Source organism: Cebus imitator, unplaced genomic scaffold, assembly GCF_001604975.1.
Source record: "Cebus imitator isolate Cc_AM_T3 unplaced genomic scaffold, Cebus_imitator-1.0 Scaffold117, whole genome shotgun sequence".
Taxonomy (NCBI): domain Eukaryota; kingdom Metazoa; phylum Chordata; class Mammalia; order Primates; family Cebidae; genus Cebus; species Cebus imitator.
This window is the reverse complement of record NW_016107432.1, coordinates 7,362,221-7,383,746: the sequence shown is the minus strand read 5'-3', so window position 1 is coordinate 7,383,746 and position 21,526 is coordinate 7,362,221. Positions and strand designations below refer to the sequence as shown.

At 51.8% G+C, this 21,526-nt stretch overlaps 2 protein-coding genes and 1 long non-coding RNA gene across 8 annotated transcripts in view; 1 reads left to right on the top strand and 2 right to left on the bottom strand.

Annotated features, from left to right (window-relative positions):
- The window catches only part of CUNH4orf50 (chromosome unknown C4orf50 homolog), a 120,129-nt gene extending 115,230 nt beyond the window's left edge, over nt 1-4,899 (bottom strand). For 4 of the 6 annotated variants that reach the window (XM_037742222.1, XM_037742218.1, XM_037742220.1 and 1 more), the window contains exon 1: nt 296-793. In XM_037742222.1, the coding sequence (XP_037598150.1) occupies nt 296-582 (287 nt within the window). In that variant the 5' untranslated portion in view covers nt 583-793. Of the gene's footprint in view, nt 1-295; nt 794-4,810 lie in introns of those variants that run through there. The other 2 variants (XM_037742219.1, XM_017539134.2) reach the window with 2 other exon arrangements.
- LOC119472757 lies at nt 2,928-7,079 on the top strand. The gene is made up of 2 exons (XR_005201949.1): nt 2,928-3,090; nt 6,006-7,079. It is a non-coding gene; the product is annotated as an uncharacterized LOC119472757 (long non-coding RNA).
- A 3-nt stretch (nt 7,080-7,082) lies between these two features.
- Nucleotides 7,083-21,526, bottom strand: part of JAKMIP1 (janus kinase and microtubule interacting protein 1) — a 177,033-nt gene continuing 162,589 nt past the window's right edge. The window contains exons 19-22 of the mRNA XM_017539132.2: nt 20,320-20,523; nt 11,860-11,925; nt 8,430-8,505; nt 7,083-7,171 (exon numbers count right to left, since the gene is read on the bottom strand). Coding sequence (XP_017394621.1) covers nt 8,455-8,505; nt 11,860-11,925; nt 20,320-20,523 — 321 coding nt within the window. The 3' untranslated portion in view covers nt 7,083-7,171; nt 8,430-8,454. The remainder of the gene's footprint in view (nt 7,172-8,429; nt 8,506-11,859; nt 11,926-20,319; nt 20,524-21,526) is intronic.

The window sequence follows — 21,526 nt, the reverse complement described above, 5'->3', positions numbered from 1 at the left end:
AGAGAGAGAAAAGACCCTGGCTTCTCCCTGCCTCCCTCTGTTTCAGGGCCTCCTGTTGGCTGCACCCAAATGGAAGCCATTGAGGAGAGAAGCCTAGGCAGCCTCACCTGCAGGTACAGAGCAGAGGAAGGAGGGCGGGCAGGGCAGAGGGCAAGTGACTGTGCAGGCAGGTTATGTGCCTTTGGTGAGCTGGTTTCCCCAGCTGTGTAGTGTGATTCAACACACCACGGTGACACACTCTGATAGCCCCGGGGTTTGTGAAATACACACAGAGAGATCAAAATGGCACTGCTACCTGCTTCTCAGCCCGGACTCCGACGTCACATACTTGTTCACCGCTGCTAACAGCTTCTGCTCGGAGGACTCTAGCTGCCTCCTGATCGCCCCCGTATCCCCATCTGGGCGAGCAGATGCTTCTTCCGGAAGACATTCCTGCTCCTCAGCACTATCTTCCATGTCCGGGAATACCCAGGATGTGTCAATCTTCACATCAACGTTCATTACGTCGAACCCCTCGCTGCTGGGGGCTCTGATGACATAGCTAAAACTTTTCTCAGTCCGTCTCTTAGCTGCTGGCTCCATCTCGCAAACATTTCATGGGGCAAGTCTTAATAATAAAATTAAGTGAGTTTGCAACATTGACTTCCTGGAGATTTCAAGGTGGTGGTTGTGACTTCGGATTGTTCAGGAAAATATCCTTTGAGAAGGGTAAGAACAGTTGGATTATTCATGAGTGGGTGACTTGGGTTTCATCTGCACAAGCATCATACAATATGCATGAAAGTCTCTCATTTTACAAGTCAGCATGCCAGAACTCACAAAAAGCGAGAAAACGTTGCAGAAAAATCACTTGAGATGAAATGCCTAGTGACAGGCACAGAGAGGAAAAATAAGACCTCCAGGTCAGACCATCAGATGGTACAGACTCCCAGCAGTAAATGAAGCTCAAGTTTTAGCCACATGATGAATAAGATTCCACACCTTCTCCTTGAGCATAGCATATATTTTTCAAGGACCTAGAGTTTGCTAGAGGAACAGGATGGGACATTCATACTTCCCTGGGTGCTGTGTGCACCTGGGTTGTGGAGGGCCTCTCATGCCTTACCTAGACCAGTTTTCCCCGTGACCCTGTGAGGTGGGTGTTAACATGACCATTCTACAAATGGTCATATGGAGGCTCTGGAAGGTGCAGGAGCTTATCTGGGCCCCACAGATGGGATGGGAAGTAGCAGAGTCAGCATTCGAGTATGGATCTGACTCCAAAACTGGAGAGTGTGTGTTCTGACACAAGAGATACAGTAATAGGTGAGCAACAAGACCCCAAAACAGGAGCAAATTCGACCTCTGAGCACCCTGAGGAGGGAGAGGGAGCTCGAGGCTGAAGAGATCATAGGAGGAATGGGAAACTGGAGCAGGGAGAGGTGGGGAGGAGACTCCCCCAGGCGGAGAGCATCCTCAAGCCACAGCCCCACACAGGGAAGCAGGACAGGTGAAGGGAACGAGAGCACCAGGCTGGGCTGACCCAGTGGGTACACAGAAGGAGGACGTGAGGGGTGAGGACAGAGGAGGCTTGGTGCCATTTTGTCGCAGGCACACAAGGACTCTTGTGTTTCTGTGGGCCCCGGGAGTAGGGAGGTGCCTGGTCAAATGTCATTCTGAGGATGGAGCACTCTGGATTTTGCAGGAGGGAGATGGAGGCAGCTGGACCTGTGGGAGGAGGCGGCAACACAGGCCAGGCTAGTGCAGAGGGTCAGGACCAAGACAAATAGAAAATAAGAGGCTTCTGTCTCCCTGTTAAAAATAAGAGACGCCCCCTCCCTTTCCTTAGAGCATTTACTTTAGAAAATTTGTAAGTTCTTTCTTTGCCTTTTTGAAATATGTGTAAATCCTTTTTAAAGTGAAATAAGCCTTTTGCCAGCTTTATGGCCCAGGAATGTTTTCCCGAAGGACCTGGAACCCACTCTTCGGGATGTAAATTCCAGGGACAACAGCGCCCCTAGTGTTCACTGGAAGGAAGACGCTTAATTGGGCAGGTGCCCAGCTCCAAAATGTAAAACCTGTCTTAGGAAGTAGAAGAAGGGTGGAACCCAGGTGCAGGGGAAGGTTTTTTTTTTTTTTTTTTTTTTTTTTTTTTTTTTTTTTTTTTTTTTTTTTTTTTGATTTTTTTTTTTTTTTTCCCTTTGTATAACAAATTAGTGAACACAGAGCGTTGTCCTAGTTACCAGGTGAGTTTAGGATGAACCACGTGAAACGATGCCATGGAGTCCTTTTCAGTGGGGATGAGTGTGACGGCTGTGCGTGTGGGTTGTGCCTGCCTAGCCATATAAAAGGGTAAGACTTCTTTCTGTCTTTGCAATCTCTCAGTGGGTTGCCTGTGATGCATGTCATGTCTTGGTTTTCTTTCTTTTTTTGTGACGAGGTTTTCTGCCCTGGGAGAAGCTTTTGTCTTTAATCATATTTTCCCAACAGTGGCTAATGTCTGGGTGGCCACAAGATTTCCTGTAGACCTGGGATGGTCAGAGGCAGGGGCGGAAGTGTGGTGGATCCGCTCAAATCCCAGGCGCTGGGACCAGGCTGCCTGGATTCCAGGCTTGTCTCCATCCCTTCTCAGGTATGATTTTGGACAAATTACTTAACTTCTCAAAGAAAAGGGAGGGTAAAAATCATGCCTAAGTGAAGAGCTATTGAGGAATAAATGAGTTAATCCCTGCAAAGCCCTCAGCAGAGCACCTGGCACACACTAAATGCAGCATGCTGTCTGCTGGGTGGGGGGCAGACATAGCACTGTCCAGCCGTGTCCAGCTTTCTACTTGCCACACGATCCTAGGCAAGTGACTCGGCCCCTAGCAAAATGAAACTTACAGCAGTCTCACTCTCCAGCAGTGGCGATGACTCAGTGAGCTCTGCACACTGGGGGAATGGGGGTGGTGGCCCGTCCTGCTCCTGCACCACACCGTGAGCCCCCCGGAACATCAGCCAACAGGAGCCAGTGCAGAGCAGGAGGACTGAGTGACAGCTGAAGGAAGCAATGAGAAACTGAAAACTTACCCCAGACCTACCAAGGAGGAGGAGGTGTTCCAGCCCTTCCCTGTGAGCAGCCCTAAGGGAGGACATGTCCTTCCTTCTTGCCTAGGGACAGGGAAGCAGGCAGGGCCTCTCCCAGGAAGTGTTTTCAGGCTTTTTAGATAAGTGATGAGGGTTCTCGGGGGAAGAAGAAGGTTGAACGGAGAAAAACGTGGCCTGCCATGGGTTATCAACCTCCGTGGTAGCCTGGGGTGGAGATCTGAGCCTGCCGGCCTCTTAGAGGTGGCAGGACCTGGGCAGGGGAAGGGGACAGATCGATGTGGTGCAGATGTAAGGATGGGGTTCTGCCCCCTCGGGATCCTTGGGGAGGTTCCCTGAGGCTGAGGGTGGTAACAGGGAGGACACAGGCCGTGGAAGACAACAAGAGGCCCCGTTTCTGCTGGAACAGCAGCCCCTGAGAGGTGGGGGCAGGCTGGGAAGGAAGGAAGGAGGGTCGTGTGAAGATTTGGGTTCCACCCTACTATGGAGCTTGAATCTGATGCATAGGGAAGGGGCCTATAGAAGGCCCCAAGGGTTCAGACAACCTGGGTTGTGGGGGAGGGAAGAGGACTCCACAATAGCACGTTTGGGATTTCCCATCCAATTTGGGAGACCCCTGGCAAACTCTGCTTAAATGCGAGAAAACAACGAAACATCAGACTCGCCATTGTTTGTCCTGGGGGTCTCAGGCAGGATTGCTACTGGTTACAGAGGGTTATGGCAGGCCGGGGAGAAGCAGGGGCCACAATCCTGAATGCTCCCGGCAGATAGAGGAGCAGCAGATGGGGGCAGATGTCGAATTCACTTGAGAAGGACAGGGAAGCCGGAGCTGAAGCGAGGCATGCAACTAGCCAGGGCGAGCCTTGCCCCGGACCAGGGGAGGGGCCCATCCGCCCACGTTTGTATTTCCCTGCACCCCCGAGGGCCCAGCACCGCGCTGGGGGCAGGCTGGGTAGGATTGCACACCCTTGAGCTGACTCTGAAGACATCTGCATGAAGCATGCAGCCTGTTTCACCTAAGGTGCTCAGCATGAGCACTGCACGGTCAGCCGGAGGCCCGGAAGGGACGCGGGATTTGGTGAGAAAAGCCTTGCAGCCACAGGAGAGCGACCTCCCCGTTTGCCCAGAGTCTCCTCCATTTTCAAACTGGAAGGTCTATGTTCCAGGAACCTCCCTCAGTCCTGGACAAATCAGCCTGGCTTGTCCCTGCACAGCTGGTCTCCGGGCCCCAGTCCTGACCTCGGCTGCTCAGCCCCCAGGAGGCTGCCAGGGTAGCAGTGCCAGAACGCAGTCCGATCCCATGCCCCAGCTCCTCCCTGGTCACTTTCGCCTACAGAGGACTGAGGAGTGGGGGCGAGAAGCAGAAACCTGTGTTTGCACCATAAGCATCTCTGTGCCAGGAACCTTCAGGGCTGGCTCTCCGATGAACCTCCCAACTGACCTGCGCTAAAATGAGGAAGTCACCTTGGCTTGCCCAGACTTTGTAACTCTGTTGCCCTGGAAACCACATACGCGTTACCAGGCAAGAGCATCCAAACCCCTGGCGGAGGTACCTGACCGGGGCACAGGGCTGTGGGTGAGGGGTGAGTGCACCGGGGCACGGCACAGCTCTCAGGCTCCCTGCATACTGAAGTCCTTGCAACCAGGACTGTGCCTAGCAGGGAGCCAGAAGCTATGGTTGGGACTGTGACAAGAGACGCTGGTTCCTAACAGGGACTCTGATGTCTATGCAGGGAAACCCCCGTACCTGCCCGTGTGAGCCTCATGCCTCCTCCTGCGCCGCCTCCCAGGGCGCCAAAGAGAACGGGTCCTGGCCCCTGGCTGGCTGTATGGATTCCTCTGAGGACAACTCCCAAAGCGAGAACAGCAGAGGCTGTGTCTCCCACCAGCAGCCACGGTGGCCTGCGGGAGCCTGCGGGGCTAACCGTCCAGCTCAGACCCCTCCCAAGGCCTCGCAGGGGAATTATCGCTACCATTCCTCAGAGCGACAAGGACAGTGCCAGTGTCTGTAGCAGGAAGAGGCCAGGCTGGCAGGGCCAAATGGGTCTGACTTCAAAGCCAAGGCCATTTCTGTCTCATGATCTGATGGGGGAGCCCAGCAGACGCAGACATTGCCCTTAACCCGCTGAAGGACGAGGACAGGCAGGCGTGAGGACCGCACTCCTGCAGTGGCTGCAGGGGTGCTGGACCGACATTCCAGAGACCCCTAGGCACCCCCAGACTTCTGCCCGCGGAAGTTAACACAGCAATGCCTCCAGTGCTTTCCAGCCGGAAAGGGTAGGCGTGCCTTTGTTGTCACTCACTGTGTGATCCCACACTCCCATTGCCGCCTGGGCTGCTAGGATGCCTGTGCCTTCAACTAACGACATCAGTTTGTTCATATTTCATCACCAAGTGTTGGTAAGTCATGGAGGCTGAGCTAGCAGGTGCTTTGGGGTTTTGATTTCAAAAGAGAATGGACGATGCTGGGCCGTCCTGGTGCATGTTCGCTTAGAGCCCAGATCGTGGGAGGTGGTGTGAGCAGCCCTCCCCGCTGGCCGGATCCTGGGATGTGGTGTGGGGAGGGTTGGGATCCCAGGATGTGGTGTGAACAGCTCTCCCCAGCTGGCAGGGCCCATTCTGACCGGGGCACTGTGTCCTCCATCTGTGGATCTGGCCTTCTGAGAACTTCCGGCTCCTCTGTCTCCCTCACCCCACAAGTTCCCTCAACTGCCTAAAATTCAGTCATTTCCCTTTTGTCCAAAGGTCCATCTCACTGGAGATCACAGAACCGCTTCTTCCACCCAACGAGCAGGGCCTGAGCCTGTCCACCTACAGCCAGCTGAGGACGGCCCAGCCTGGCCTTATCCGGCTCTTCCCACGCAGACACCGCCAGCCTCCTCGTCACATTCAGTCCTCTACTTCACTCTGTCTATTCTAATTCCAAATGTCTTCTTGTGCAGAAGTTTGGGAAAGGCATCCTGTGAGCAGGTGGCTTCTTCTGGAGATGCCCCCACCCCACCTAGCCTCAAATAACAACAGGAACATCATCGGAAAGGAACTTTGTGAATTTCCTCCTGGGCTGACCATCCCCAGCTGGCGTCTGGCTCTCTGTGGCTGCCCTCCTCCATCCACTGTGCAGGGAGGCCTCCAACACCCTGACAGCTCTCCTGCCTCTATCCACGGATGGCCTCCCAAGGCAGGAAGAGCTCACTTCCTCCCCACAGTGGTGAGAGCAGGACCCGGTCTCAGCACCACTACGGAAATAACCTGGTCCCTGCAGGTGCTCCAGCGTCTCTTCCTTGGCAGCCCCTTGCAAATTACCACCAAGATGCAACGCAGGCCCAAGTGTGCCTGGTTGATGGCCATGTCTGCACTATCAGTCCTCAATCCACCTGGTCCCAGGAACAGTCATGCTCTAGGACTTTTGCCATGTCACACCCAGAACAGTGACAGAGCCTTTGGCCTCCCCTAGGAAATCTGAGGTCCCTGGGATCTGCTTCTCCATGATGGGCAAGGCTCCAGCCCCTCATCAGAGTCCTGTTCTCTCTCTCTCTCTGACCGCCAGCTGCTAAATCCAGCCGTGCACAGATTCCAAGGTGTTGCTGACCAGGACTTGAATTGGGGTTCACATTACAAGGACACTTGCACGTCGCTCCAGCAGACAAACTCCAGACGAACACAGCACGGTTCGTGGAGATTTATGTACACAGGGCAGAGACGACACCCACCCAGGTCCAGCTGGACACGCACACCGCGGCCTGGGGAGGCATCTGGCGTGGGGACGAGGACTCGGGCCAGTCCCCAGACAGTGTGGTGGCTGCCGATCCCTTGGTTTCTAGTAATTGCACTTAATTTCCTGGCATTTAGGTCTCTGCCCCCTTGGGCTCTTGAAGATGCCAGAGCTGGGACATGAATGTGACAAAATCCCTGCAGAGTTCTTACGGCTTGGGCTGGCCAGGACCCAGCCATATGTCCAAAGGCTTCCCCTTAAAGCTGTTGTCAAATATACATAAATTCTGTTTGCAGTCTCTGGACTTTGAATAGCTTGTTTCGCTGTTGAATTTGGTTTGAGTGGGGGTGGGGTTGCCGTTGGGACTCAGTTTATTCCATAAACTCTTTTTCTATCCTGTAATAGTAAAACATAATGTGAAACGACACAAGAATCGAGGGTTAAAATGGCCGGAGGATCCCTTGGCTTTATCTGCCCCCTGCCCTCACTGCTGTCCTGAACGCCCCAGCTGAGCCCCGAGGGACCTGCCCCCATGACCCAGGAGAAGCGGCAGCAGGATCAGATGCCCCATCCCCAACACCCACCTCCGATCAGATGGGATCTGACTGACTGTCAGTTGTCCTCTAAGACCTGAGATCCTTCTTTACTCAGTCCATAAACATTGAATGAATATTGACCATGTGCCCAGCACTGTCCCAGACACTTGGGTACAGAAGGTACCAGACCAAAAGGCCCTGTGGACTGGGGTCAGCCTCAGGGATGCCCATGAGGACATCAGGCAGGGCCCTGGCCTCAGAGCCGAGCCCAAGGGGTCCAGGTAGCTAGGGGGTGCTGCAGGTATCCCCAGAACCCAGAGGGCCCTTGGCCTGGGCTGGATTCAGGGACAGAACTCTGGAGTCCAAAGGTCCTGGCGCCCCTGGCCCTGAGATGGGCACTCTCAGGGAGAATGTGGAAGGGTCCAGGTGTCTATGGTGGGAGCTCAGTCCTGGGGACATACAGGGCTCAGTGGTCAGGGGAGGACCAGATGCTGAGATGGCCTTGTTCCGGAGGTCCCTGAGTTCAGCACAGGCGTTAAAACCCAGGACAGGACAGGGGTGAGAGGCGCAGGGAGCTGGGTGGGTTCTTACACAGGCTCCCTGGGCACTTTGCATGCAAGTGACAGTCTGGGCTCATGAGCCACTTGTCCAGCAACCTTCTGCCCCTGCAGCCCTTAGCTGTGGAAGCCAAGGGCCCTGGATCTTACAGAGGACCCACTGGTCCACACAGCAGCAGAGAGCACCAGATCCTATAGAGGACCCACTGGTCCACACAGCAACAGAGAGCACCGGATCCTACAGAGGACCTACTGGTCCGCACAGCAGCAGAGAGCACCAGGGACTGAAGCCAGACTGGAAAGAACCTTTAGAATAAAACAGAGTCCCCCTTTGTGGATGAAACTCCACAGAGGAGTTTCTTATTCACAGTGAGCAGTCCTGATCCCCCTCCTCGGGGTGGGTCTCCCCTGGTGACCCCGACCTATGAGCTGAGGCATCTGCCACAAGGCCACCTTCCACAGTGCCTCATCTCTCAAGGAACATGACAGTCAGGGACTGGGAGGACTCTTCCCATTTTAGAAAATCATCATTTTCATCTGCGGAAAGGAAAGGATACCAACCCGAGTTCTTGGCTCACTGAAGTCATCAAGGCCACAGAATGAATGCTAGTGAGAAAAACAAAAAAAGGAACAAAAACTATAAAATAAACCAAAAGAAAATGAGGAAAAGAGAAGAAAAAGAAAACAGATGTAAGATATGTAGTATGGAACTCAATGGCAGCATTTTGCAAGAACTATGACACTGAGTTGTTGAGTTCGGAAGGAGAAACAGGAAGTAAATGGGCTTTAGGAACTGATCTCCCCTGGGAAACGCATCCTGCGGCATTCCACGCTCAGGGTGGGCTATCCTGACCCACTCCCCAAACATGTGGTTAACTCAGACAGGGGAGATTTACACTCTGGACCAGGACAGGACTTTGTGGTGCTGTGATGTGGCCTTCCTGCAGAGCCTGGGCAGGCCGGTATAAGGGAAGGCTTAGCCCATGGTTATGGTCCGGGGCTCCCACCAAGAGACGGGGACGTGATCAGGGCAAATTCCACTCAAGGTGGCCCAGGCCAAACTTTCAGACAAGTAGCGCCCTTCCCCCTGCACCACGCTTGTCCGACCCTCCGCCTGCAGGCCCCATGTGGCTCAGGGCGGCTTTGAATGTGGCACAACACAAATCTGTGAACTTTCTTAAAACACATTATGAAATTTTGTTGTGCAAATATTTTTAGCTCACCTGCTATTGTTAGTGTAATTTACATGCCACCCAAGACAATTCTTCTTCCAATGTGGCCCACGGAAGTAAAAAGATTGGACATCTGGCCCTACATCATCTTTACCAGGGCTCTTTCTTCCAAGGGAGTCACTATTTAAAATCTTTATTGCCATTTGATTAGTCTACTTATAGAGAAAAAACAATCAGGGGAAAATGGTCTTAATGGAAGGAAAAATTACACAGGTCAACTTAAAAGCAGAATTTTTTTTCTTAACCTGTTAAGGACTTGCTTTGTTCAAAAGGAGTTGCAAGTCATTAGGTGAAACACATCTGAACATCAACTGGGGCTTTTGAAAACAGTCCTTGAGTTTGTTTTCCCCCCAAAACAAGGAAGTATCTCCCTATGTTATTTATTGGAAAAGTCCAAACTAACAGCCATCAACTTCTAAACAAGGTGTAAGATCACTGGAAGTCAGAACTAGAAGGGGCCTTGGCAGTCACCCAGCCCTTCCTCTTCCACATGGGGAAGCTGAGGTTGCGGAGAGGAGAGGATTCATCAAGACCATCCAGTGGGTTGTGGCAGAAAAGAGTTTCGGGCCATGACAAAGGGACAGATGAGCCAGGGAGAGGGGTGGCTGGAACTGTTTCCACGGCCACAGGCCTCAATGCCTGTAAGGAAATGAAGGTGGCGTGAGGCATCTTGGGAGGTTCGCAGACCTACAGGCCTCATCAGGCATCCATCCTGGTCAGTCCCTCCTGTTCCACATATCAGCCTCTGCAACTCCCTTCTGTGGCAGAAGGAGACAGACCAGTCCACAAACACTGGCTTTGAGAAAAGAGTCAAAAAAGAGCCAGAAAGACGATTCGAACATTGCCCAGGTGTTCACTGCTGGGGATGTAGGGAGTGTTATTTTAGATGTGTGCTCATTTTGCCTGACTTTTAACATTTTAATCAGCAAGGGTGACCTTGGTCAGGTTTTAAGCCAAGTGGTAGAGCTACCTGGGAGACGGGAAGGACCGGTGCGGGCAGCCTGCCCACCTTGCCTGGGCCCTGGGCTGAGGACTTTCATATCCTCAATCTAATTTCATCCCTACACCCACCCACAGAGACAGAGCACCATTCCTAGCAGCACCTGAGAATGCCAAGGCCTGGGGCAGAGGAGTGAATTCCCCGGGCCAGAGGGGTGAATTCCCTAGGTTCTCTGGAGCCACTTGGGTAAGGCCAGAGGAGAGCCCAGGCTCATCTGTCTGCAAAGCCAGCCCACCCCTCAAGAAATTCTTAAATTCAATTATTCTTGAGACCCCCTTGGGTTCTCAAAATATCCTTGGGAGGCTGGCGGGAGTGGACATCAGGCAGATGGGGACTCTAGAAATCACCTAAAACTGGCACTCCCATGAGGGCAACCAGGGAACTGGCAGGCGAGCCCTGCCCCCCCCCCCTGCCCCTGTGCACAGATCCCCAGTCCTCTTGCAAGAGCCGGGAGAGCCCTACGCCCCTAGCAGAGATGGGAAGGTGATTTCATCTGCATGGGGCTGGCTCTCATGAGAGAAGGGAGAGGAAGCATCTAAAACGGGGGTGGAATCTTAAGAGCTGTCCCGTCTCTCTGGGCACATGGTTTGATTTCCTCCAAGACTGGAAAGGCTGTCATCCCATTTTTGGACCACCCCAGAATCTGCCTACCAGAGACTTCTGTCCTGATTTGTCCTGAAATGAGTCAGCCTCCTCTCTAAAAGACTCGTCTCAAGCACGTGAAGTCCAGAGATGCCCTTTCTGTCTCCTCTCCCCAGGGCTGATCCCGCATTGGCCTGTGAGATTCAGACGGGAACCCCTCTTTGGGCACAGATGTGCTGGCCCCCAGACCTCCTGGATGGGTTCAGTGGTCCTCTGTCTTGTTCCCACACTTGAACTTACCTCTGTGACATTAAATGTGCAATTATCGTTTTTCGGTACTCATCTGTAATCATTTGCTTACTCATCCACACACATTTGGTGATGCCCTATCCCACAGCAAAAACTGTCTTGAATGGAGAGATGAGTACCACGTGGTCCCTGTCCTCAAGGATTCACAGCCATCAGGGGAAGAAGATGAAGGGCAATGCCAAGATAAAACTGCTTCGCATGTGCCCTGAGCAGGACTCACGTGTCTGACCGGACCAATGTCATATGGGGGGGCAGGGAGGTGGCTATGATGTCCATGGAGACTCCAGCCTTCCCTTCCTTGCTGTAGAACCATGTACAGGTGTCCTAATCTATCTCTGCCTCAGTTGCCTCACCCAGAAAATGGGCATCATGGTAAATGGGCTGGTGGAACACACCCAAAAACCCAGGGAGAGGCCAGTCTCACGTCCTCTGGGATGGGAGAGGCTGCATCTTCCAGGAACATGTGACTAGTTTGGGACACATAGAAGGTATTTAAAAATGAATGAGTCCATGGAAGAGAACCTGCCTCTGTGGTTAGGGGGTGCCACCGAGCTCATCAGCCTAACCTGCTCCACCTCTTTCCCGCTGAGACAGCAGGGGAGGGATTCAGGGAAGTCTTTTGTGAAAAAGACACACAGAGTTGGCCCTGGAGTGCAGAATTTTTGACAGCCACTGAGAAGGAAACGTCTTCACCAGAAAGGAATTTGGAGGAAGTACCGATTTCCTGGAGGTGCTGATTTTGGGGGAGAAGGGCAGAGAAAAGAGGGCTGGCGACAGAGTCTATGCTTTGGAGGTTATGAAATAAAATGGCTCTGCACTAACATTTCATGGAAAGAAACCTGGGGACAGTCTGAGGCCAGCCACCCACCTTTTCCTCCAGCTCTTTCAGGTGCCGCTTCTGAAACTCCAGTTTGTCCTCCAGTTCCCGGATTCTCTGAAACACATCAGGTTATGTGTCAGAAAAAGTACGTTTCTGGGTGTAAAACCTCCGTTTTTATTTTTTATTGTGCTCTAGCACAGAAGCCGTGAAGGATACAAACACCATGGGCAGCCTGATGAGCTCTGATACGTGTGCAAGCCCAGGTCACCAACACCCAAAGCAAGACAGAGAGCGTCCCAGCTCCCAGGAGGCCCTGGTCCCCTGCTCCATTCCAGCCCAGCGAAGGGAATTCTCTTCTGACTTCTATCGCTAATGACGATTTGTGCCTGTTCTAGAAGAATTACACAGGACACACTCTTCAGAGGGGATCTTTAAAAAATAAAACGTCGAGACTGTACCAAAACATGTAGACTCCCTGAGCAGCTAATAAAGGGCATGGCTGGGATGTGACATCAAGTCATGAATTTGTCCAAGATTTATGTAGCTGCAGCCTGGGGGCTGGGGGAGGGAGAGAGAGGAGGCAATGCTGGTGGGAGCCGCTGTGCCAGCATCCACCCTGCCGCTGTAGAACCCCACTCAGCCCCCAGTACCAGGGTAACTGACAGACCCGGTTTGCCCAGGACTTTCTGGTGTGAGCTCAGGAAACCCCTCTTGGACAAACTGGTCCCCTGATCACCCTCCTTGGCATTGCACCTGCAGAATTAATTTTCCAGGGGGTTTGCCAATCATTCCTTCCAGTCCCACACAGTGTCTCCACTGAGGGAATCTGGTGAACTCCCCCGTTTCCAGTTCTTCATGTGCTCTAAGGCCTTCTGCCCCATCAAGGGCCCTACCAAGGTGGGTACCCCTGGAACAACTCTGCCCGGCAGGCTGCCGCTCCTTGACCCGCATAGAGACCTCTTGCACTGAGTCGATGCTGGGAGGCAGAAGGGTGGACGATCCCAGCCAGCAAAAATTAAACCTGGGGTCACCAAAGGCTTTATTCAGGCCTGGAGAAGCCATCTTGCATTCTGTAGGGCAGTGATTCTCCAGCCTGTGTCAGCATCACCCAGAGAGCCTGTCTGCTCAAATGCAGATTGCCAGGCCCTGCCCACAGAGCTTCTGACTCTGCCCGGCAGGGGCGGGACCTGAATGAAAGGTGCACTCCAGCAAGCTCCCTGGTGATGAGGGTGTGGATGGTCCAGGGCTTCTGCTTTGAGAATCACCACTGTGGGCACACCGTAAATAGGGCTCCATATGCCCGAGCCTGTTTCAGTCCTGGGTAGAAGGACAAAGACCCTCCCCTTGTAGTCCTGTTAAGGTTCAGATAATAGCGGCCTACAAACAAATAGAGGGGGCATCAGATGAATACAAATGCCGTTAAGAAAACCAAGAGGGGCTGGGCAGGATGGCTCAGGCCTGTAATTTCAGCTCTTTGGGAGCCTGAGGCAGGTGGATCACCTGAGGTTAAGAGTTCGAAACCAGCCTGACCAACATGGTGAATGTCTCTACTAAAAATATGAAAACTAGCTGGGCATGGTGGTGCATGTCTGCAGGGAGGCTGAGACAGGAGAATTGCTTGAACCCAGGAGGCAGAGGTTGCTGTGAGCTGAGATCGTGCCATTTGTACTCCAGCCTGGGTGACACGGCGAGACTCTGTATCAATAAATAAATAAATAAATAGATGTGAGGAGGGTGAGGGGTGAGGGACTGAGCCACGGGCCGGAGGAGGCGTGGAACCTAGCAGGGACCTATGATAGTTCACCAGATGCACAAGAGGGGAAGGGAATTCCAGGCGGAGGGAACGGTCTGTGCAGAAGGCCAAGGGGTCTTGGGAGGGAGTGGTGGGCAGATCTCAGAGGCTCTGGAATGGTGCATGTCCTGATGAGGTGCTCACAGCTTTGGGGTTGTCATGGGGAGCCAGTGACAGGTTCTAAGCAGAGAAATGAGCTTTTGATTCCAGGATGATCACAGGGGCAGCCAAACAGAATGGATTCCATGATGGAGACAGAAGAAAAGATGATTCAGCTCTGTGACCTCAGGTGGTTACTCCGCCTCTCTGAGGCTTGGTGTCCTTATCTGTAGATGGGCGCTGCCCACATCTAAGGATTTAACCAGCAAATTCGTACCAAGTGTTTAGAGCAGAGCTTGGCATTGAGCACTCCATAAATTATTTTAAAAGCTGGTAATGTTCTACTCTCTCCCACCCGAAGGGAATGGGACCTCAGTCTGGCAGCACAGGAGTTCGCCGGCAACCTACTCAGGTGCAGGGCGGCCAAGGAGCGTCTGGGCGTAGGTAGGGCGTGTGGCCTCACCCTGGCTTGGATTCTGGGCCTCAAATGTAGCAGCTGTTGGACTCTGGGTGAGTGACATAATCTCTCTGTGTCTGGACCTCTCTACTGTAATATCTGTGTAGGACCCCGTGACACTGAGGGTGAAATGGGATCTGCAGGGCAATGCTTTGTAATCTAATGCCCAGCTTTACAGATTCCAAAGAACTTCTGAGCATCCCCCAGAAACAACTTCTGAGCTTTAAAAATCAGCCTGAGGGGCCAGGCGCAGTGGCTCACGCCTATAATCCCAGCACTTTGGGAGGCCAAGGTGGGCGGATCAGGAGGTCAGGAGTTCAAGACCAGCCTGGCCAACATGGTGAAACACTGTCTGCACTAAAAATACAAAAATTAGTGGGTGCCTGTAATCCTAGCTACTCTGGAGGCTGAGGCAGGAGAATTGTTTGAATCTGGAAGGTGGAGGTTGCAGTGAGCTGAGACTGTGCAGCTGCACTCCAGCCTGGGTGACAGAGCAAGACTCTGTCTCAGAACAACAAAAAAATCAGCCTGAGAATCTGGCTCTTGTTCTAATCTTTCCTGCTATTCACTCTCAGGGAACAGTCAGTGTCTCGTCAGAGTGTGGGAGCAACTGCACTCCAGCCTGGGTGGGTCAGTGCCAGTCTGTCTCCCGGGCTGGAACATTGTCCCAGCACCTAGAACAGCGCTTGGTACATGGATGTTAGAACAACTTAAACAAAACGCCGGGCGCAGTGGTGCACGCCTGTAATCCCAGCACTTTGGGAGGCCGAGGCGGGTGGATCACGAGGTCAAGAGATCGAGACCATCCTGGTCAACATGGTGAAACCCCATCTCTACTAAAACTACAAAAAATTAGCTGGGCATGGTGACGCGTGCCTGTAATCCCAGCTACTCAGGAGGCTGGGGCAGGAGAATTGCCTGAACCCAGGAGGCAGAGGTTGCGGTGAGCCGAGATCGCGCCATTGCACTCCAGCCTGGGTAACAAGAGCAAAACTCCATCCCAAAAAAACAAAAACAAAAACAAAAAAAAAACACAGTGGCACGATGGGCAGCAGGGGCAGCTCTGAGCAAGCTGGATGATGCAGCTGTGGTGGGCAGAGTGGGCTCGACAGGGCTCCAAATGTCGGGCTGAGCCACCCAGACTTTGTACTCCGGGCACTGGGGAGCCAGTGAAGGTCTCGGGGAGGTGTTGTGGTGGTGCTGTGTGTCAGGAAGGCTTCAGCAGAGGAAGAGACAATGGAGAGCGTATTGCCATCGTGAATTGTCCCAGCAGATGCCTCTGCAAGTCAGCTGTGGCTTGGAGGTGAAACCTGTGCTACTGAACCCTCAGAGAGGGTCGGGACAAAGTGAATTTACACCAATGCCTTCACTCCAGCCTTCACTCAGGCAGAGCTCTTTGCAAAAGTGCAGAATCATTCTGTTGGGAAAGATGCCATCCACTAATAGAGGGGTTTTCACGTCCTCTTTTCCTCTTAGTTAACAGGGCTGGAAAATGCCAGTTCGGCTGGGGCCGGGCAGGGGACATCACTGCACCCCATGGGCTGGATTCCAGGCAAAACACAATGGTAATGTCCACAGCAAACTGGGAGACTGGGAAGGTTCGTCTGTGGTTGAAGCAGGCAGCCAGTGCCTGGGCCCGATCAGAAGTGGGTGAGTGTTGCCGGAACACCAGGTTGTGCTATGTCGTGTTGCCGTGATGAATACATGAGTGTTAGGGATTATTGTGAACATGAAGGTGAGAGAGGACATAATAATGATTAGGCTGAGTTAGAATGGCCAAGTGCAGCAAATGTTAGCTGATATTCACTGAGTGCTTACTTTGTGAACACTTTAAATTCTCCATTGACCACAACACGTTAAGATGTGTGCGTTGACTCAATCTACAGACAAGAAAGCTGAGGCTCACAGAGGTGAACTAACTTGCCTCAGGTTACACCATAACTAGGGGAAGTATTTGAATAAAAATCTGTCTGACCTGAGAACCTATGGCTCCTAATGCTACATCATAGCTTTCTATATAGAACTTTAAAGCATTAATTTTTATATTCCTGGAGGGGAACAAAATCACTGTAAGACAGGTTTGAATTCCTTCCCTCTGGAAAACAAATGTAGTTTTCAATACTCTTCTGAAAATACCAGATTTCTGGAAACTATTGAATGATAGCAATTAACAAACAATTAAAAAAACAGCATGGATAGTGAATCCTCAGGGAATCATGCAGTGTGGAGACCAGGGCTCTGGCGGTGGACTCAGGATGGGCCTGGCCTGGAAGGGTTACCTTATGGCTGGTGGACCTTCATCCAGCTGTATTGCCTCTGTGCCTTCATCTCTTCTTCTATTTAAGCAGGATTGAAGCCTTAATTAGGTAGCCAAACACCTGTTTACAACAGGTGTTTTCATGATGCTCACTACAACCACTGTTTCAGGGTGGTGGTTTCTCTGTAAAATCCTATGTACAGGGTACCACTTTTGCCAACTGCAACCCTTTGAAAACATAAAGCCTTTCCTCAACCACGATAAAGGGTTTCCACCTCAGGGGCTTTGTACGTGCTGTTCTCTCTGCCAGGCGGCTGCCCGGCTCACCCCCTCGCACCATTTCAGCCTCTGCCTGTTTCTGACACCCTCAACGTTTGTTCCAGTCTTCCTTGTTTCCTCTCCCCAGAATATAAGAACATCCTATCCACGGAAGCAGGACTTTGCCCACTGTTCCACTCTCAACAGCCAAAGCACGGGGTGGCACGGGGTGGCTGCTCCACGCATGGTTGTTGAATGTAAGCTGGAAGCAGCAGCATCGTACTTCCCCAGTACCATGCGGTCACTGGGCTGGCTGGGAAGCCTCCCTTCTGCCCAGGAGTCATACTGCGACCACCCACTTCCAGGAAGGCCTGTTAAAGGAAGCATCCCGTTAAACAGATGTGCTCCTAAATCTGCACCTCTTTTATGAAGGCTGAGGCCTGCTGGCTGAGGGCTCCAGGCTGCTGTTTCTATGACACACGTGCAACACTCCACAGGGAAGAGGAGCAAGAGTCAGCACACATCATGGCATCGTCAGTTACACCGGGAGAGTTTGGCCAAGCTTTTTCAACCTGCAGAACCACGCCAGAGCCTCAAGGCAATGCCTGGAGATGCAGCCGCTCAGAACTGCCCATAGTATAGATGAAGAAGCTGAGGCCAGCAAATGTTAAGCCTTGCTGACAGTTCTGGAGCTGAACTCAAAGCAGGGAGGAGGTAGAACCCTTTTCCCTGGATTCTGCTGCCTTGTGTGCTAAAGGAGGGAGACAGGGTGAGGGGAAAGGGAAGGAATAATAACACATTCTTACTAAACCAAAAATGTAACAGACCCTTACATCCCCCCAGAACTCACAGCCATGCATCTATAAGATGAAGGTTTAACAACTAGAAGTTGCACAGAAATCATCATGGGATTTTCTTAAATGTGGAAACTGATTCCATAGGCCTGGGGCAGGGCCTGAGATCCTGCATTACTAGGAGGTCTCAGCATCATGCCAATGTCCCTGGTCCAAGAACCACACTGAGTGGTTGGGGCCACACACTACCTTGGGTATTGACATCCATGCATTATGACATAAAGAGAGTTCTCCTTTCATTGAACACCTACCATGCCCCAGGTGAATTGATTTGCATAACTTATCTCATTAAAGCCTCAGAGCAATGTGTTGTTAAATAAATGTAGTGACTTCGGCTTATATGTACATATCACTGTATTTTAATAAAACTGAGGTCGGGGAAGTTTCAGTATTCAGTGGGAGAAAGGAGTGTCTACTAATTACCTTCAGCAGAATTCTCAACTAATTTGAAAATGATCCAAAGATAAAGGAAAAGCAGTACCAACCCTGGTTAAGTTACTGTTCAAGCTATTCCATGCAATTGACTACACAGTTTGATAAAAGGAAGTGATTTGTCCCCTATGATTTTACATAAACACTAGAAAACATTTACATTTTAAATGACTTTTTTCTTTAAGGGATGCTGATCCTCCACTGCCCAGCAGGCAGACACCACTATGGCTTGCTTTTTGGCTTTTTAAAAAAAATCACTCAGATCCTGGGTTCATTTTTCAGCACGTGCAGCGTGGGGGCTTTTCCAGGAGTCACAGTGGAATGTGGCATTGCCCTGTGTCTTTATGGTGTGCTCTCTAACCCATCACACATTTCAGATTCAGGTCACCAAAAGCAGCACATTCCATGAGATTTGAATCCTCAAGTGGGGTAATGATTTTTTTTTTCCTCAAACACACAAATGTTGCTCTGTTCTTTGAGCTGGATCTCCTGAACACAGAATCAATTCCTTCATCTGCTGCACACTTCAGTGAGCAAGTCCTGAAATGAAGGCACAGTGCTCTCAGAACTCAGCACCTGGCTCCTAACTCCCCATCTGCTCCTGCTATTTCCACCCACAGTCTACATTCAGCAAGAACCCATAGTGGTCTGCATTATGGAGAGCATTTTACAAGTCATAATTATCTAAACCTCACCATGCCCCAATGACATAGGCATTGTCATCATCCCCATGAGGAAGACATTGAGGCCCAGAGAGGTTAAGTAATTTGTCCAAGGCATCTAAGTGGAAGAGCCAGAGTTCAGAGCCAGGTCATCTGGTCCCAGTGTCTGTGTTTTCAGCTTCTTTGCTGCCCTAAGCTGACCCACACCATGCTGCTCTGTTGCCTGAATGCCCTTTCCTTTGATGGTGATGATTATTGATTTTATGTTAACTTGGCTAGGCCATGGTACCCAGATATTTGGTCAAATATTCTAGATGTTGCCAGATGCCATGGCTTATGCCTATAATCACAGTTCTTTGGGAGGCCAAGGTGGGTGGATCACTTGACGTCAGGAGTTCAAGACCAGCCTGGCCAACATGGAGAAACCCCATCTCTACTAAAAATACAAAAATTAGCTCGGTGTGGTGGTGGGGGCCCATAATCCCAGCTACTCAGGAGGCTGAGGCAGGAAAATCACTTGACCCAGGAGGCAGAGGTTGCAGTGAGGTGAGACTGTACCACTGCACTCCAACCTGGGCAACAGAGCGACAGCCAGGCTCCATCTCAAAAAACAAAACTAGATGTTTCTGTGGAGGTCTTTTTTAGATGAGATAAACATCTAAGTCAGTAGACTTTGAGTAAAGCAGATGAGCCTCCATAATGTGGTGGTTGGTGAGGGGAGGGGTTCATTCAATCACCTGAATGCCTTGAGAGAAACACTGACCTCCCCAAGGAGGAAGGCATGCTGCTAGCAGGCGGCCAGGCTTGAACTACAATTCTTCCCAGGAGCTCTGGCCTGCCTCGAAGACTGTGAACTTGCTGAGCATTCATCTACAGTTGTGTGAGCCAGTACCTTAAAATAAGTCAACCCCTCTCTCTCTCTCTCTCTCTCTCTCTCTCTCTCTCTCTCTGCTCGCATCCCCCTTCTTTTTCCCTTCTGTGGCATACCTCCACCAGTAATCTAGATCCTTACTATCTGGGTGACCTCCAGGGACATAAATTAGCCTCACTGAGCCTGAGTTCTCTCATCTCGAAAATGGACATCATAACGGCCACCTGTACTGTCCATGAGATGAAGGATCTGCAGTGCAGGGAGCCACCGCCAGACACACAGTGAGCGCCCAACAAACGCTCTGCGTGCCACTGCTTCTTTCCCTTCATTGTCACTCAGGAGTCATGAAGCGCAGCTCCCCATGTGCTCAGTAGCACATGAAACTCACAAGCAACACTGAACCTTGGAAGGCATTGAGGTTCTCAGACCTACAACCCATACACCTTCCAGGCCCAATCCTCAAATGAGCCGCCATCACAAAAGCCAGCAGAAAAGCAAACCATTCAGCAAGTGCCTCCTGGTCACCAGCATCTGACCTGGAAAGAGCGTGCAGATGCTGGAGGAAGAGGGCTGAGGGAGAAGGCACTATGGTTTGGATGGACATTTCAGCATTTGCTCCACAGAATGCCCAAGTGCCCCACGTCTTGCCCCGTCACAGGGAGTTATGACGGGCATCGATGAGATCTTGCTTCTCAGAAACTTACTTTACCACCAACTCTACCTGGAACAAGCCTGGGGCACCCAGGGGCCCATCAGGGTGCCAAGGTGCACACAGGGCAACGGGGGTGCCAGGGGAGCTGTGGGCGCAGCAGCTATCGCCGCCTACCTGCTGGGCCTGCTGTAGTAGCTCCATGCGCTCCCGCAGGATCTGGCTGTCAAACTCTCGGCTCTGCCTGAGGATCTGCCTGCGCACCTTCTCCACCGCAGCCTGCAGGTCCTCCCGCTGGCCCTCGCTCAGCGCCTCACCGGCCCTCCGCCCCGGCTCCTGCTGCAGCGCTGTGTACAGTGTGGCCTCCAGGTCTTGGATTTTCTGAGCAATGCAGATGACACAGACAGAGGAAGGTCACAAGGAGGTGGACGGGAACCACCAGGAGGCTGCTGCTGGTGGAGGCAGAGCCAGGGAGGGAGGTTTCGGGCAGGGAGGAGTAGCTGGCAGGGGCCAAGCACAGGGCGAGCAGTCCCCGGGGGAGCAGGCTGTGAGGGAGCACCTCGGCCCCCGCACACATTATCCAGGGCGGTTTTAACTCTATTCAACCCAGAAGCCCCGACTATGCACAAGAGGGAACAATGGCAAGAAGAAAACGTAGTGACAGCCTTCCCTTAAAGTGTGTGGCCCACACAGCGGGCGTTCGCCAGGGCTCATTTCATCCTGGGCTTCCAGTTCACTCTCCTCACCTTGGGAACAAATCTGCCCTTTTCTAATGGGCACCAGTGGGAAACTGTGTCTGCATTTGCACACATTTGGTTTTCAGCTGCCTTAAGAATGTAACTCTAGTCCAAAGCAAACAGTGGTAATGTTTTAGTTGCCCCTAGCCCCCCAAAAAAGCAAGACACCCTTTGTTTGCAACACAGAATGAGACATTAGTGACCAACTGGGGATCCTTGTGAAAGCTGAGTTTTCATCATTACTGGATGTTACTCCTTTCCAGAGGAAGACACTTAAACATAGCTATCTTATGGGAATGTCCAGGGACAAAAGAAAATTATCTCCTTTTCTGCCTCCCTAAATACCCCCCACATTCCTTACTAAGGAATAGCTACTTCTCTCCTGAAGAAACCACAGGTGGTATAGAGGAACCACGAGTTTCAATAGAAACATGCCACTGAGGCAGAGGCTAACCAGGTAGTTCTCATTCACAGCATCAGAGGTTAACCAGTAGCCCTCCTTCACCATGACAGAGCTTAACCAGTAGCCCTCCTTCACCAAGACAGAGGTTCACCAGTAGCCCTTCTTCACCAAGACAGAGGGTAACCAGTAGCCCTCCTTCACCAAGACAGAGGTTAACCAGTAGCCCTCCTTCACCAAGACAGAG